At 36.3% G+C, this 18,189-nt stretch overlaps 3 protein-coding genes across 7 annotated transcripts; all 3 read right to left on the reverse strand.

The window, feature by feature from the left end:
- Positions 1 to 12: 12 nt before the first annotated feature.
- Positions 13 to 5,197, reverse strand: LOC18600411 (uncharacterized). Of its 5 annotated transcripts, XM_007030830.3 has the most exons (13): positions 5,035 to 5,195; positions 4,229 to 4,569; positions 3,996 to 4,146; positions 3,420 to 3,757; positions 3,196 to 3,346; positions 2,396 to 2,736; positions 2,171 to 2,318; positions 1,745 to 2,079; positions 1,540 to 1,669; positions 1,016 to 1,341; positions 826 to 943; positions 647 to 703; positions 13 to 556 (listed from the first exon to the last, which is right to left on the reverse strand). In XM_007030830.3, the coding sequence occupies exons 2-13, from the start codon at positions 4,559 to 4,561 to the stop codon at positions 231 to 233; spliced, it is 2,754 nt and encodes a 917-aa protein (XP_007030892.3). In that variant the 5' UTR covers positions 4,562 to 4,569; positions 5,035 to 5,195; the 3' UTR covers positions 13 to 230. The 5 variants fall into 5 exon arrangements, with proteins under 5 accessions (XP_007030892.3, XP_017977156.2, XP_017977160.1 ...); XM_018121667.2 differs by having other exon boundaries at positions 13 to 703; positions 5,035 to 5,193; XM_018121668.2 differs by lacking the exon at positions 826 to 943 and having other exon boundaries at positions 236 to 556; positions 5,035 to 5,197.
- Positions 5,198 to 7,770: 2,573 nt separating this feature from the next.
- Positions 7,771 to 9,246, reverse strand: LOC18600413 (gamma conglutin 1-like). Its single transcript, XM_007030838.3, is given in 2 exon segments — positions 7,771 to 9,125; positions 9,127 to 9,246. Coding segments are annotated over 2 exon segments (1,266 nt in total). The 5' UTR covers positions 9,231 to 9,246; the 3' UTR covers positions 7,771 to 7,963.
- Positions 9,247 to 10,161: 915 nt separating this feature from the next.
- Positions 10,162 to 12,344, reverse strand: LOC18600414 (Heavy metal transport/detoxification superfamily protein). Its single transcript, XM_007030839.3, has 3 exons — positions 12,053 to 12,344; positions 11,856 to 11,937; positions 10,162 to 11,736 (listed from the first exon to the last, which is right to left on the reverse strand). Exons 1-3 carry the CDS (start codon positions 12,080 to 12,082, stop codon positions 10,331 to 10,333), a joined length of 1,518 nt encoding a protein of 505 aa, XP_007030901.3. The 5' UTR covers positions 12,083 to 12,344; the 3' UTR covers positions 10,162 to 10,330.
- Positions 12,345 to 18,189: the final 5,845 nt, after the last annotated feature.

Here is an 18,189-nt window from a genome sequence, read left to right on the forward strand (position 1 = left end):
AGGGGAAAAAGAAATTCAAACATCTTTGGTCAATATGAATTGAATAAAATCAGATATTACATCACTCATCAGAAACTTACATAGACTTTTTACAAATCTCTATCTGTGTAGAATAATGTTTGCCCAACAATGAACTGATTGAGGCCCAAAGGAGGATTAATTTACATGAGGATTATACAGTTGAGGTGAAGGTGAAACAAATTTTACATGCTAAAAAGGCTAAACAGATCCTACCGGCGAAGCTTTCTTAATAACCACCTCCTCCGTTGATTGACATCCATTGCAACAAACTTCTGGGCATTTTTCTCGTCTTCGAGAAGTTTGCTAGCATCTAAGAAGAGCACGTCATCCATGCCTGGTATGGCTTGAAGAGCATCAACTATGCTTTCAATTGAGCCATAAAACTGGTCTTCATTTTTAAAACTGCTTTTGACCATAATCGGCCTCTCATCAAATGCATGTAGTAGTTCTTGATTGGGTCTTTGGGCTTTTCTGGATGCTGATATCGATGAAGCATCAGTTTTCTGCCTTTTCCTTTGATCGGGTAGTTCAAACTCTGCAGCCACAGATTGCAGATCCGTGAAGATATCATTTAACCCCATATCAAGAGCGTCATTGTCAATCCCTGATATTATACCCACGCTACCTGTTCCATGTATCCTTGTTGGACTGCTACTAGTAGGGGATTCACCCTCCTCTTCACCTACAAAAACACAAAGTGAAAAATCTACTTTTAGTACACATGTGATAAATTTGTCCATGCATAGCCAATGTCCTTACACACACACACTATATACAGAGGGAGGGGGACAGAGAGAGATTCACCGGCATAATTCTCTGTCTCCAAATGCCACCCATTTATACTTGCATTTCCATATATCAAGAACAAATCATTATAACTAGGAAGAGTTCTGTTGCGGTATGATCGAGCATCAGGGTGCTCCTGCAAAAACCATGTTTAAGCTAATAGGAACATCAAAAATTTTGTGCAGAAGAAAATTTGGTCATAAAGCACCTTTAAATAAGTAGCCCAGAGATTATCATCAGCGATTATCATCTGTCGCATATCATCCCAAGCAAATCCATCATGGTCAAGTAGGTTTTTCATATCATTGAATCGTTTCCTCAAGTTCATAAAACGGCTTTTTAGGACATCTTTGTCACACTGATGCCCATATTCTGCACTAAATTTTGCAACCATATCACCCCAGGCTAGATTGTTAAATTTTTTATCAACCATACTCCCTTGACGAACGTGCTCTAGCATTAGATCAATGAAATATCGATCCATTGATGGTATCCAATCAGTTCTCCCGCAGTAGCCATTTTTAAGTTTGGTTCCTTGAACAATTAAAACAAAGTATATGTTGAATGAAAATGTAATGTTTCTCAGAGTTACTAAAACTAATAGATAAATCAACACGTACAGGATATAGTAAATGCTGCAAAACAATATTCCTGACTTTTATATAATAGGGCAAGACAACTTATAGAAACTAACGCAAAAATGCACATAAGCTTAGTAACAGAAAATCTCACCATAACCATTGCTGCAAGCATCTCGACCTGATCGCCAGTCCTTCCCATCAGTTGAATTTCCATAGATCAAGCACAAATCATTATAATTTGGCTTAGATATGTTTCTGTATGACTCTATATCTGGGTATTCCTACATTTACCATATGTTAGCTTCTTTCAAAAGGAAAAACTCGACATGTAAGAACAAAACAAACAATCAAAGCACCTTGATATAAGTATCCCAAACATCATCACTGGCTGTAACCATCTGACGTGCTTCATCCCAAGAAAACACTCTCCGATCAAGGAGAGTCCTCATAATATAATATTGTTTCCCTAAAGTATCATGATGATTCTTCAAAAATTCCTCATCAGGTTGTAATCCAAAAGTTTCCATAAATGACACAGCCATCTCCATCCATAGTTCAGAATTACAAGCACCATTGATCCTATTCCCTCTATGCACTTGCTCTAACAAAAGGTCAATAAGATGCCGATCCATCGAGGGATTCCAATCTATCCTTGAACAACCATTACTAGCATGGTATTGGGTGTCCTCTCCTACAATGTTATCACATGAGAAAATACCCTCAGCAACACCCAGGACAAAAATCTTATTATAATATTCATGTCTGGAAAAAGAAATGCATACCAATCATCAAATCGGGGTCTTCATTTTCAAGATACATGCTTTTGGCCATACTGCACCATCCATTAGAACTTTCTTGGCCAAATATAACACATAGCTTATGATAGTCAGGCACTGATTTGTTTCTGTATGATTGAATGTAGGGATGTGCCTGCATATATTACATGTAAGCTTAAAAAAATGCATGACGCAATTTAATCAGAACATTAGAGACATATGGAAATTCACCTTTATGTAAGTATCCCAAATATAATCCTCAGCAATGACCATTTCTCGAGTGTCATCCCATGAGAACCCATTCTGTTCAAGTAGTATCTTTATGTTATTATATTGCCTCCTCAAGTCTCTGGCTTGAGACTTCAAGGCATCTTCATCATATTGACATCCAAATTTTACATTGAACATTGCAACCATTTGAGTCCACGCCTCAGGTATGAACATGTGATGAATTTTATTCCCACCAAGTGCTTGGTTAAGCAACAAGTCAATAAAATATCGATTCATTGCCGGTGTCCAATGTATACTCAGCATCTCACGTCTATCACAGAGATGGTCTTCGTTTTGTTCACCTACAAGAGTAGTAAAGCCAATCTTGAAATATCCCAGGTTTCAAGTGGACAGTATGCCAGAAGTAGGCAATTTTATTTATCACCATAGACACAACAATTTACTAACATCTTCCATAAATACTTAAGTTATATTCCTAGTACACGTTGGTATTCAAATTTTTGTGATCTCATAGGCCCCCACAAAATATATTTATTAACAAGAAATATAATCTAATCCCACAAATTTTCTTACAACCTGCTGTCAGATAAACAAATGTAATAAGAAAACCAGAGATCCACATCAACCAGTGAAATATATCAAACACTAAAAGGCTGAGATAAAGTCTAGCTTATCCACTTTTCTAGTCAAGTTTCAGTGTCACAAACTTTGACAAACAATCAGATGCCATGATAGAATCCCCCATTCTAGCCTTCAGAACAAAAAATTCGCATGTCTGCTTACACAGAAACGAAGCTCACCAGTCCACGCTGGTAATATTTTAGGCCCAGTGTTTCTTCCTTGGCACATATGACTTGAAACTCCAATGTTGCTTGCATTTCCATAAATCAACCTCAAATCTTGGTAGTTCAGCATCTTCTTGTTTCTGTAGATACGAGCATCTGGATGTGCCTATAACATAACATAGGAGATTACGATATACTTTTTAAGTGAATTTCCATGTTAAATGGATGTAGAGATATACCTTGACATAGTTATCCCAAACAAGATCATCAGCAACCACCATTTGTTGTTTTTCATCCCAAGAAAACCCTTTTTGTAGAAGTAGACTCTGAACATCACTATAGTGCTTCAACAGTTTCCTATATCTACGCCTTAAAAAACTTTTTCCGTACGGAAAACCAAACTTCGCATTAAATGAACCAAGCATATCATTCCATGCTTGTTTGTTGAATGTGTTCTTGCTTTTATTGCCGTTTCTAAGATGGCCCAGCATAAGCTCAATGAAATGTTGGTCCATGGCCTGTGTCCAGTCTATTTTCGGGCGCTCATCACTTGCTGGAGGAATGGTAGTTCCAACACCTAGAATAGAGATAGTAGTTAGTGAAAAAGTTTTCTTCTTTTTTCTTTAAAAGAAACAAGTTTCCATCTAATAGCAAATACATTTGACATGCTAAAATGGTTCTCAATCAACTCATATGAAACATTATTACAACGGCATTGTATATTGACTTTTATTTGCCACATGCTTGTTCATCACTAGTAGTACACATATCAATGCCAATGAAAACAAAAAACCTTATTAGTAACAAGAACACACCAAAATTCATCCCTTGAGCATCATCATCAAAGTCAATATCATGACTTGACCTGCTGTATCTTCCATCTGCTTGTGTATATGCATATATCAAGCACAAGTCATTGAAATTCATCAAAGTTCTATTTCTATAAACCTGTGCATCTGGTTGACCCTGCAAATCCATTATCCTCAAATCACTTCCACAGTAAAAGTGTATAAAAACACAAAAACATTAATCAAAACATTATCCCCACCTTGACATATGCATCCCAGACATGCGGAGGGGCAACTATCAATTTTCGTATATCATCCCAACTGAACCCATTTTGTTCGAGAAGGTTTTTCACATCATTATACTGCTTCCACAAATTGGTGTAATGACTTTTCAAAGTATCTCTATCGTATTTACACCCAAACTTTGCATTAAATATGGTCAACATATCAGTCCAAGCTTGCTTATTAAATGTATGACCTAATCTATTACCCCTATGCATTTGATCTAACATAAGATCAATAAAATATCTTTCCATTGTTGGTGTCCAATTTGTTCTCGTTCTATCATTGCTCGTAGGTGCATTGCTTCCCATTCCTTCCCCTAATAATACATAAAATTTCATTAATTACTTAATTCCAAATTATTGCATTTAAAAAAAAAAGAAAATTTTGAAATTTAAGTTACAAGCTCATAAAATTCAAGCAGCCATCTATCAAGCAACAATATATACAAAAAATAAAAGCCAGAATTGCAACAAAAATTGAATAACATAACCCCAAAAAAAAAGCTAATAATTTTATCTTTCCACAAAGAGAACTAAAGGAAAAATTGGAAAGAGAAGAAAAAGCTTAAATAATAGTTAAATTTAAGGTATCTGCTACCTAAGACTTTAAAGCAAAGAAATTTAGCTAAATTAAGTGAGATTAAGTTAAGTTAGATCAATTGAAACAACTAAAACTCAATACTTTATCGAATTCTTTGGTATTTTCCTGCATTTTCTCAGTAACCAAACGAGAGCAAAAAGAAAAAAGCAAAATTGTGAAACACGGAGTTAGGCTTTGGTACCTTTGATTTTCCGTCAGCGATTTCGCCAACGAGAAAATTTTGATTGAAAAGAAGATTACTTCTCTTTTTCTTTTTTCTTATTCTTTCCGGGAAATTTGATCGAGTGCGTGTTTTTTATGGGTGCGTTGGAATTACGGTGAAGGGCAGCTACGCCCTGTTTGGCTGCCGAGAAAGATGGGTGATCGGCAGGACTACGAAGTAGCCCATGACGTGGCCCAAAAGAACCTGATTTGGGCTTTCAATGAACTCCTGAAGGAGACTTTATCAACTAAGCTCAAATCAATGAATTCCTTTCGGCCCAAATATCTTTGGATTGGGCTCAATGTCCTTACAGATTGGATCGAACAAAACTCGACCTGACTCGAAGTCCATAATAAAAAAATAAAATTTAATCATTTTAAGTATTTCATTAGTCAAAATTAAATTATTAAATTCAAAGTAAATTTTATATTTAAGAAATTTATAAATTAAAATAAATATTTTACTAATTATACGTAATTTATATATTAAAAAATTCATATATTAATATTAAAAAATTTATCATCTTTAATCAAGTTTGAATAATAAATATTCCGACAATTATCCTACCCAAACCCGTTTTCGATATACTTATCCTATTTAAACAGGTTGAATAGTATCTAATTTTCTTTTACATTTTACCCATCGGCATCCCTAATGTTTCCTTTACTAAGAACCATAGAAGTTGACCATAATATAAAGTTTGGTCGATGAAATATTCAAAAAGCAAGTTTGAATATCTTTTTTATCGAATAAAAAATTTGATATTTTGAAAATTGATATTTTTCAATTATTATTATATTTAATTTAATAATCAGTGTATATATCTCAGTTCAAGCTCAAATCTCGTTTCTCAAAATAAAAAAAAAAAAATTTTTAAATCGATATTCTCCGATTGCAAGACTACATTTGAAATTTTTTTTTAATGAAAAGCAATGAATGTAGTCAAATTTTAGTCTATCAATCTTAAATTAAATTTAAATTGATGATGATGAAATCTACCAATTTTTAAATTAGAGATAAAGAATTAAAGATAAATTATTATCAAATTTAAAAACTACTTGAAATGTTAGCAGAAAAAAAATCCAAAAAATCTTTTTAAAAAAAAGTTGGTGGCGGGAATTCTGGGTTCTTCCATTCTAAGACATGAAACCGTTGCTAAAGGTTATCAAAATTTTCTTTTTTCTTTTTTTGAATAATTAATTGATAATGTTCTTATCCCCACTTTGGGATAATCAGATTACCATTGGAAAACGTTTTGAATTTTGGTTTCTCTCCTATAAAAACCCCATCAAGCTTCACAATCATGCATCGGATAGATCACTTCTCAGCATTGTTTGCATTTCCAGGAAAAGCTTTCAAGTTTTAGCCATGGTGAAGAGAGCATTGGTAGCCCTGCTGCTTGCCCTGGCTTGCTCAGCCACGTTGTTCACCCAAGGTCTGGCTGCTGCTGCTGCTAATGATGAGCAGTTGTCGTCTGCACACCTCGCTAACTTTTGGCGCCCTTGGGGTCGCAAGACATGGCCAGCATTCCCACCTGTGCCTTCCCATGGGAAGTCGCCCCCAGGAGGCCCGGCACAGGACCCCAAAATTGCCAAGTGCTTTGATTCCTTCAAATCAGTAGGAAGCTGCCTGAAACCCCCCATTGCAGCAGACTGTTGCGCTGCCCTTGGGGCAATCCAGAGTGAATGCGCCGGTTTAAGTATCGGTCCCATCAACAGTGCAATGCTCGATCCTTTGCTGAAGCAGTTTTGTTCTGGCAACGGGGGTGCACCAGCACCACCAGCTTAGATCAGATTCCACCATTGGAAATCACCTGCTAAGACTTTAGGAGTTCAGTTTCTTTTCTTTTCCTGTTTTTTCTTTCTATTTAGGATTAGAAGGTAGGATTTAAGATTTTATATAAAGGTTTTTCAATTGGATAAAATGTCCTAGTGAATTAGGGACCGGTCCTGAAGGACTGGAGTTTGCTTTTTAGGAATCTATGTTTTGTTTTCATCTCTCGATGAATAGAATAAAGCACTTTAAATCTTTAAATTATTGAATTCTCAAAACGTGATCGCTTTTATTTAAATTTTTCATTCGATGAATTAAGCTTAATCGAAGAACTGATTGAGTGTTGATGCGATTAAAATACAGATGAAATATGATAATCTTAACTTTAAACTTTCGCTTAATTCTGTATATTCTTATATTGTATCAAATCTGATTTAAGAAAAACAGAAACCCCCTACAGGTTGATGGAAGAGAAAGGCTCAACGCTTTAAAATATAAAATGCATACACATTGCGTGGTACTGTGGCTAGGTTGGCGCAGGGATGTGGTGGTGTAATCTGGCCCTTTTGGAGTGAGGTGTGTGGCCTAAGATCTTGATGCTGCATGTGGAGAGAATTTGCTTCACCTGCTTTCTATAGAAGTGCAGCAATGCGGTGTTGTGTGTCTGTGTCCTGCAAGCGGCGGACCACCATTTTCGTTTGCTGATTTTCTTGGGTGTAAATCTGCTGGTATATGCTTTGTCTGCTCCTTGTTGTACAGGGTAGTTATTATTTGACATGTGTTCATGGTTGCTATGTCATGAAGCTGGGTCTGTGTAATGTTATGGGGGAATGCTGTTTCTATGTTGTTTCAAGCCTCTGTGATCATGATGATAATGTTCTTTAGTGACAATTTCATTTTCACTACCTTTAATATTGGCCATCAGTAGTTCATTACAGTTCATTAGTCCTCAAACATATGGAGATAGCCATTTTATTGCTATATATATACAGAAAAACAAGGCCAGGCTAGCTCTTGTTTTATTCATAACATAGTTGGAAATGGAAACTAACGCCAAGCAAAGGTTACCTACTAGGAATTAACCAGCACCCAAGTTTACATACAGAACAGGATCAAGAAAACTGTCTCTTGCACCCTATGGAATAGCAGTGAAGTTGAAATTATTGCAAGAAGTCTTGAAATGCAGCAGGGAGGAACTGAAACCCAGCCTTGATCTAGCCAGATCGAACTGCACGAGGTTGTTCTCCATTTGGTAAGCCCCAATAACAATTGAAGCTCTAGTGTTCACTCCTCCATCAACAAAGGCTAAGCATGAAACTCCTGGCGCAGCTTGAACCATTGAGTTTGCTCCAAAAATTCTCCATGTAACGTGCTGATTATGGAGCACAAGGTCGATATTAGGAACCCCTGGTCCAAACCTGGTGCTTTTGAAACTTTTCGAGCCAAAACAAACCCCAAAAGGTTTTACAGGCTTTACTTGGGGAATACCAGAGAGCTCATTAGTGAAAAAATGAGTGACAGCTTTGAAGATTGAGTGCTCAAGAACTGTGTATGGATTGATTGTGCTGAGCTTTGTGCCTCCAAAGCCTCGTTTATTGATTGATAGCACAGTTTTGTTTATTGGAACATCCTTGTTATTTATTTTGATTGATCTCACTTCTATGTAGTACTCTCCTTGTGGACTAATGATCAGGGGAGTGTACCTTAAAGGGCGTGAAATATCAACATCAGGAAGCATATGGTAAGGGCTATCCCCAAAGAAAACGACCCCTTTAGGAGCTAGACACAAGGCAAATGTTGGAGCAAAGCCAGCAAATCCGAAGTGTGAGGCAAGTTGTATTGGTAGAGAAATAGGGGAATTCCCCAGTCCAGCAACCCCCTGGACATTTCCTGGTAAACCTCTTTGCAATAAAGAGGAAGATTCACAAGCAAACAAGAACTGAGGTATCCGAATCAGGGGACCAGTGTTAGACCCTTGAGTGGATTGAATTGATAGCACGTCTTGTGCAAGCTCACTTATGGCAGTTAGGCGTGTCACAGGGTTCACTGACTTGAGTGCACATGTGTTGTTGTGGCACCCTGGTCTAGCCTTGGAGGAGCAGGTGTGGCAGTATTGAGTTCTGGCTCTAGCACATTGAGTTGAGTGGCATCGAGGGGCACGGTAGGTTGATGAAAGGTAGTTTTGGTTACAAGTAACCCATAGCACCCTTCCATTCAAGTCCACGACAAATGGGACTTGCAATGGAGGAGTTCTCTTGTAAATGTCAGCAACATAAAGATTGGTCTTTTTATCTTCGTAAAACAAACCTGTTTGACTTGGAAGGTTTTTGAGATTCTGATATAAGGATGAAAGGAGAGAAGGAAAGGAAGATGAGAATAACATAAAGGGAAGAAGAAGCCATGAGTTGGAAGAAGGAAAAGGTTAAGCGGTGGAGAAAATAAAGGGCAAGTTGAGCTATTTATAGGCGATCATAGAACAATTTTTTGTGTTTTGGCATCGTTCATGTGAAAGTTTAGGCGTTACTTGCAATTTGGCAGCCTGAAAGTGAGACTTCGAAAGGCAGGTTCGCATGCTATTTTGGCAAAGTCAGGCTAAAGATGAACATCAGAACAAGAGAACAAAAATGAATTGGTATGTGTGAGCTGCACTTGGCAATTGGTAAGAGCTTCATCAGCCAGGAAGCAGTTGTAGCATGGATTCCATCATATAGGGCCTGAAGGACTAGGCTTAGCCTGGAATTAGTTTTTTTTCTCTTTTTTATACCAATCCATTTGCACTGTTGCAGCAGTTTGAAGTGATTTACTCTCAAATTTGGGCTCAAGTTTATCAATCTATGCACAGTCCTAAAACTTGGATGGAGTCCAAGTCCACTCTCTGGGTTCCACACCATATCAGGCTAAGTAGTGTTAGATGGGCCATGGGTCATGGAGTAATGGCCTAATGGTTCTAGCCATAAAGGTGGAACAAAGCAATAAGAAAATCACTGTCAAACTCAAAAAGTGTGGAGCCTCCCCCCCGGAATTTCTTCAAGCTAATAATTGAAGATTGCAAATCATGGAAATAGATTTAGTAGTCAAAAGCTGAAGCCAAATGGACCCTTTTTTCTAATATCAGATGGGGATTGATGCCCAACATGTTTTCCATTTTTGAAACCAACACCATATAAAATTACATTTGGTACATCGTTTGAGAAAGCATCTGAACTATACCTCCACCCCTTCTTTTCTGACCATTCATCCTAGATCCCTCAAACTTTACCTACATTTCCTTTTACATAGTAATCTTACCATTCAATTGGCCAATACGTAAGGACCCAAAAAGAGAAAAAGAAAGACAGAAGAAAGAGTTTGGAGGGATTTGATTATACAGGAAGCAAAATTTCCTCTTGGCAAGAAACATATGGCAAGACATTCCTGAACCTTGCAAGCTTGTATAAAGCAACCTAGAGAAGCAATAACCAAGGAGAAAATGGAAAAACATTACTAATCTAGGAGGAAAATTTTACATGATACTGCAGCTGTTTGTGTTCTCATCACTAAAGAAATGAGCATAAGATTCAGAATTTGCAGCGTGCATTGGAGGCGGCCCATAGTTTGCATAGGGATACTGTTGTGCATACATCATCGGTGCATACATCCCATTCCCATTTGCACGCTGTTGGTTCATCATCATGGCCACGTATTGTTGATTGTAAGGATTTCCTGGCCCCATCCCTTGATAGTACCCGCCAGCATTCATTGCTGCAGCTGCGGGTAGTCCTTGCACTGCAGGAAAATTACCCATCTGGCTCATTGGATAGTTACCTATTTGGCCCATGTGACCCATTTGACTCATATTATAACCCATCTGACCCATATTATTGTAACCCATCTGACCCATCTGACCCATCTGACCACCCATTTGGCCCATCTGCCCCATATTCTTACCGCCGCCGCCGCCACCTCCACCACCACCACCACCTCCTTTGCCATGATTGATAACGTCAATGTCATGAAACCCACCATTTTTAATTTTGTTCATCTCATGGCCCCCACCACCATTTTTGCCCCCACCCTTTTTAGCTCCATTGCCATTATTGTTTCCACCACCATGACCTCCATTGCCATTATGGGCACCTTTATTTTTACCATCCCATTCATTTTTACCCTTCTTATGACTACAATCTTTTCCACTTTTATCCTTCTTGAAAAATCCTAGTAAACCCCCACCTCCCTTTTTACCACCATTTTTATCTCCTCCCCCTTTGCCCTGCTTCCCTCCTTTGTTGTTTCCACCTCCTTTCTTTCCTCCATTACCATGCTTCCCATCTTTGTTTTCCCCCATGCCTTTAATTCCTATAGGTAGATCAATGACTCCTCCTTTCTTGCCATTATCCCCACCCCCACCGCCCTTTTTACCAGGACCATTAATCATGCCATTGGGTCCATATGGCCCATGGCCTTTTCCCATCATAGGTACCATCTTGTTCTGCATATGATGGCCATGGCCATGGCCGAGTTCCTCCTCATCATCATCAAACTCATCATCAAATTCATCACCGAACTCATCATCGAACTCATCATAATCATCATCAGAGTCATCTAAATCATCCTCAGGCAAGTGGAACTTAACAGATTTCTGGCCTTTAGACCCTTTCATTTGTTGCATATGCTGCTGCCCACCTTTTGGCTGGTTATTCCCACCACCCTTTTGAGATTTGTTGTCCTTCCCACCTTTGCCACCATCCATAAGCAAGTTCTTGAACTGGTTGGTGAGTTGGTTTGGGAAATTGTTTGAACCCTTTTGAGCCCCCCATAGCTGTGCATGTTTCCCTGACTTCTCAAGCTTCCTGATAAGTATAGCAGGATCAACATTTCCTGACACTGTTACCTTACCTTGCTCTGCATTTATACTAGTAGAATACACCCCTGACCGAAAAACAAAGAATGAACCAAAGCAAAATCAACAAACCCAAAGTACTAAACTAAAAAAAATGAAAAAAAAAAATCAAACATAAATGGACTAAATAACCATGTAATCAACATACCATCAATTTTCTGCAATAGTTTCTTTATTTTCTGCTTACAGCCATCACAACTACACTGTATATTCACTTTGAGAACCCATGTCTGAAGAGAAAAGCAACCCCCAAAACAACCAGAAACATTGTTAGAACAAACCGAAACAGAAAAGGGTTATAACAACTATTGAACAAAGAGCTAAAAGTAAAACTAATTAAGTCACCTGCATATTCATGACTTCTTGTTTATGCATCCTTAAAGCAACAGAAGAAGGTTGAAGATTGAAAAGATCTAAGAAACTGAACTGAGAAAGACAGCAACAGAGAGAGAGAGAGAAGCTGGAACTTTTGCTTCTTAGTTGTGAACAAGCAAAAGGAAACCTCTGCTACAAGATATAAGAAAGAGAAGAGTTAAAGGCAGTTGTTGGGCATTAAAACACTTCTCTTTTAGCTTTGTAAATCTCTTTTTTTCCTTTAGAGAAGAAAGAGAGAGAGAAAGAGAGCAGGCAGTTGCACAAGGGGCAAGGTATCATGAAGATTTAAATAAAGAAATGTGAAAACAGCTGGGCCTGGGAGGGAAGGAAGGAAAGGCAGGAGGGGTCTCCTAAACTTCACACTGCTAGTGTAACCTAAGCTGAATCACTGTACTTTATATTGTCTGAAGCTTCCCCCAAGTGATTTACAGCCAAATTCCTGAAACGAAATCTTGTTAAATCAAGAGATTAATTTAGTACTATGATGATTGTTGGCACAATGGAACACTTGCGGGGGAAAATTTGAAGGTGGGCATGGGACCAAGCTGGTGTTTCCACACTCCCCATGGTCCCCCATTTTAGCATTGCTGCAGGTCTTCGTGACCTGTTGTTGGACTTAGACAAGTGGATTTATGAGGGGAACATAATTGCACATGCTTGTTAGTGTGCATATCTAATATTGAATCTGTAAGTAGATGTTTCAATAGACAATAATAACATTTGATTCTTTCTTTGAAAATTAAATTAAAGTTTGCTACTAGTTAAATAGTTTGGACTTTGGATCTTGGAACATGCAAAGTGAAAAAAAAAGAAAAAACCCTTTACAAGAAGATTGGGAAAATAAAATTAAGTAGATAAAATGGTACCATCGGTGTTAGACATTCACGAGTATCCGACCAATTATATAAATATGAGTATTCTATATTCGAGTTTGAGACGGTCTAACGGATTAACCTAACAAAAGATAAAACATTAAGGGAATTAAAAAAATCAATTAATTTTCATTATCACATAAAATAAAATAAATGCAGTGCTACATCTCACTCCCTTCATTCAATCCTCTGTTTCCTTAACATCAATGGCTCTAAATAAAAGGATACAAAAGAATGAACAAGATGTGACAGTACTTTTTAGCACTTATCCTAAATGCCAAAAACCCCATCATCTAAATCAAATATTATGCACTTGCATTTTTTTATTTAATTTTTCAATGTTTTTTCATATTAAATAATTAACTTTTCTTTGGGTTGTAGTGGGTGAAATTAAATATAAATGAGCTCTTTTATGAGTGGGAGTTCTGGGGTGAAGTAAATATTGACTTAACCATTTATAGCACTACCACCCTCCTTACATATTAAATGTTTATTAATTAAATTTATTAAGGTCAAGGAGTCTCTAGCTATACTAACATTAATTTATTAAATTAGCTATAGTAACATAAATAACTATCGTACAATGGTCGATTTTTTCAATTAATTATTTTATTTTTTATTATACTCAAATGAGTTTTTAAATTTTAATTCATAGCATAACAAACCCTTAATTTTTACAAAAAATTAATCAAACCTAATAACAATTTATATATATTTTACATTCACGTAACATATCATTTAAGTAATTTTGACATGATAATTGACGTAATCATATGATAATTATTATGATTAAATGAGTCAACCGTGTTATATATCACACGAAAAAAAAATCGATTATCAACAGTTAATTTTTCAATCTAATTCATAGATTTTTTTTGTTATATTAAATCTAAATTTTACCTCATGTGATAGCAAAAGATGAGAAGAAAAGTATAGAACATAGTTATTAGTTTATTATATAAGATAATTCTTTTTTATTTCTCTCTGTTAACATCATTACTTATTATTAATATAAGCCGTGCAAGTTTTATGAAATAAAAACATTGTCCCAAAGGATATGAAAGGATGAATACAACTAGATATTCGACTTGATTTGACAGGTGACCTTTGCATTCTAATTATTAGATTTAGATTTATAATAAATGGTTTAAACGTTTTTTTCCATCAAAAGCAATCATTTTTTATTACTGTAGAAGTCGGTGTAATTAACTAAATGCATTCATGTATGGTGTGGGTTAATTATTATAATTCTGTAGATTAATAATCACTTTCAAACTTAGGTCATATACCAAGTGAATAGTAAATATTAATTGATATTAAATATGATGATGGTTATTTTTTTACTGTTATAAATTTAATTAGTTTATTAAAAATGGGTTTTTTTTTTTAAAAAAAATAAGTTTCATAAGAACATAACAGTTTAAATTTCTCAAGGAAAAAATTATATAAAAAATTGTCAGCATTAGGGAAAGGCACCAAGGGACCAAATCAGAAGTCTTAGGCAAAAGACCAATATCAGAGCAGATGCTGCAGGCTTTTTTTTTATTATTATTATTACAATTTACAGTGATTCTTTGCTGGTTTGACCATTTGGGGAAAAAATGGGGAAAATTATAGGGAAATGTGGTAAAAATAAATAACAAATTAATGATCTTTGATAAGAAAAACTAATATATATTGGGGTCAAGGGGGTGACCAAAAGAATCTGAAACTTAAATCAAAGTTGTTCATGGATACAGACAAGCACTAGAGCCAAGAACTAGAGCAATTAAAAGTTGTTCTAACAATGATTTTCTTCTGAGTTTGGACCCTTCTTTAGCAACCAAAATAATTGTTTGTCCACCTTAAAAGCCTAACCCCTTCCCTCCCATTTCCTTTTCTCTGTAAAAGATGTTTGAATGGTGACAAAAAAGACCCCCCACCATAGGGTACATGCCCTAAAATAAATAAATAAATAAATATATATATATATCTCTCTCTCTCTAAACTCCCTTACAAAATGCTTTTTGGGAAATATCTTTTGACTTATCAACTGTATTTTTTTATTACAAGAAATGGGTCATAAAAATTGCTTCAATCTTACTTGTGAATTGTGCATATCTCCTCTTATGTCATGAAGCTACTACAAAGTGTGTGAAAACCTTGCTTGAAAGCAAGCTTTGGGCTTATCTCTTTGGTAAGGGATGGATGAGATCAAAATCCCATTGATTATTATGATTATATCAAAGTGGAAAATTCAAAAGTTTTGGTTTTATAACCTTGGGGGCGTATGATTACAGATGCTTTTGGATCATATATGCACTAGAAGAATGGCTTTGGTTTTCGAAAGGAAGAATCATTTGAGTTCTACTTTATTCTTTTGATCTTCACACACACACAATGCATATAGATATTTTGATGTCTTTCTATATTTAAAAGATGGGGATGAGTTAGTTTTATCGGCAAATCTCATGATTATCATAATCAAATAGGCCAATTTGAGAGCTTTCTTCATGATCACAGTGCTTTTCCAATCATTTGAACTGTAAATTTACTTAATAATGGAGGGTTCTACATTTTTTTTCTGTTAAGAACTTCACTTTTACCATCTGATCTCAATAGATTTTCCAGGCAGAGAGTGAGATTTAGGTATAATTTTATAAACTAAAACATCAAAAAGTAAAACTTGCAAGCAAGAAGGTGGAGTAATCACCTAAACAACTACATAAAAAAAGAAAAAGAAAAAAAAAAGGCTGTATATAAGTACTAAAAAAGTCCAAGATTCCCACTGTGATTGATTTTGTTTCAGTACACCAGTTCAATATTAAGACCAAAACATAGTAAATAGTCTGGTTTTAGGTACTAATCAGTACATCTAGCAGCTTTCATGGGGGAAGAACAAAACTTGTTACATAAGAGTAACTGTTGGGCAATATCTAGATTGTGAGAGGAGGTTTGGGGAAACTTATTGAAGGGAAAGGAAAGCAATGACTATGATATTTGCACAGACTGAATATTACAGAGAGTATTGCAGCCTGGTTTTCTATGGACTGACAATTGTTTATCTGATGGCTTGGTGCAGTCAACCTAAGCCTGATCAGACCTTCAGATGGGTAAAATAATAGTGGGATTTTGATTACAGCAAGAGCTTTATAACAAGCTTTTGTCACCTCACTTTTCCCATCTGTGCTGAACAGTAGAAAACATAGAATCGAAATATTTTAACTTCTTGTGTCATTAGGGAGTAAATCTAAACAAAGTGCTTATGTATAGTGGTTTGCTCATTTTACTAAAATCCTAGCCTACTTTTCTAGAGATGGAAAATCTAAAAAAAGTGCTTAGTGTTTGCTAGTTATAATTGTACTAAAAACTTAATTTACGACAAGAGAAGATTACTTGTTGTTAAATAAAAACGAGAATTTTTTAATATAATCATTGTAGTTTTCGTGAATGAAAACTCGATGTGATAATAATTTATGAATCCCTTTTTTAAATTTTTTTTTGTAGATTAAATGGTATTATCATTGTATTAAAGCAACAATAGACTACCATAAATACTCATTTAGTAGCATAGAGCTACATTTTTTTTGACAAAATACTTATTTAGGGTTAGAGGTTGGTTATTGCCACACAACATGCTTCAATTCCAAAACATTTAAGGCTACAAACTCCATGATCACTCCCTAAACTTTCATTCTGATTAATCTCAATTAGAACTTTGTTTTAGGCAGATGATGTGACCCTAAAGAGCAATAGTTTTAATGACAAAGAAACCTTTGCAATTGCTCTCAAGCTAATCCAAGCATACCATGTGTTGTAGGTGATAAGAGCTTGCTTTAGAAATTGCTATGGTTCATTAATGGTACAAATTCCGTCCCTTCTTCTCTTTGAAACAAAAGGGTAAAAGAAAGGGAATTGAGCAAAGCGAGCAAGAAGAGAAAGCAAAGATATTTTTGTTGCATATTCAAAGAGTGAAGAAAAGGGCTCAAAGTAGGACTGAGAGAGGATAGTGACATGCGTTCACAGCTGGTTGACAATTAAGTCGGGTCCCCAACATTGGGTTCTGGCCCTTAAATCAGGGACAAACAACTTAGGGCAGCGGTCTGTATGGGCTAAGACAAGCTCTGGAGGGTCCCCAACACCAACCCCCACCCCCCCCCCCCCCCCCCCCCCCCCCCCCCTCCCGGACCAAACAGGAGCCAGTACCCCAGTGCCCTTTTTGTTGGACAGTCGCTTCAAAACTCTTCGCGACCCAAGGCTCTCTCCTTTGTTTCAGATAAGATTTTTACATACGGTTGGTGTGGTGACAGCCAAATGTGAGTAATTGACCTGATAACTGATATCTGATAAGGTTCAGTGGTTCAGCCATGTGTTGGACCCATGACCATGAGCCGTGCCAAGCCAAGTTAGGCTAATAAACAGGATTTAGTCTGGTTAGATAAGATAGTAATCAGACCTCAACCAATCCCATTACCAACCTTTCCTGACATATATTTTTGTCCAGGAATAAAAAAAAATTTGGGAAGATAACAAAATCTATCAGAATATTTAGATTGATTAGGACACCGTAAACAGTATGAATTAGCCCAATTAGTTTATAGATGGAGGGAGTTGCTAGTTCAAGTTTTAGTTTCCGCATTGAATCAAATCTTTCAAGTTCATGACCAGATTCTTAGCCTAAAGCCAAAATTTCAAACTAAAACTATTAAAATTGACTCTACATGCCCCTAAACTGTTTCTGATTTGGAAGGTTTCCAACACCTAAGACTTTTGGTGATGTATTCAGGTTTAGCACATGCCATGAAAGAAGCTTGATGTCCTAACTATGCCTAATTCACTGCTATATACATATGATTCACTGTAGGTAAATGATAAATCATATCAAAGACTTTGGTTTTCTGCTAAACATAATTTGGAAGTTTTACCATCTTTAGAAAAGATTATGATTATGATTATGATTTTGAATCTAGATAATGTTACCTCTCATTATGTTACTTAATGGGGGTTCTTTTGCGTTGCTTTGCACTGCATTTTTCTTTAAGTCTTTCTTTAGACCACTAGCTGGTTTCTGGTGGAAGTGGAATTCCGCTAGCTAGCTGTCCAATAAAGCAAAGTGTAGCTTGACCATGACCATTCTAAAGGGCAACATGCATGGGAATAAAGAAATATGTTTAGCTTATTTTATTTACTTTTGAATGTCTGTGTATGTGAGAGAGAGAAAGAGACAGAGGGAATTCTAATGTCATTCAAATGCTG

This window comes from Theobroma cacao, chromosome 5 (genome assembly GCF_053813885.1).
Source record: "Theobroma cacao isolate CCN51 chromosome 5, ASM5381388v1, whole genome shotgun sequence".
Lineage (NCBI taxonomy): Eukaryota > Viridiplantae > Streptophyta > Magnoliopsida > Malvales > Malvaceae > Theobroma > Theobroma cacao.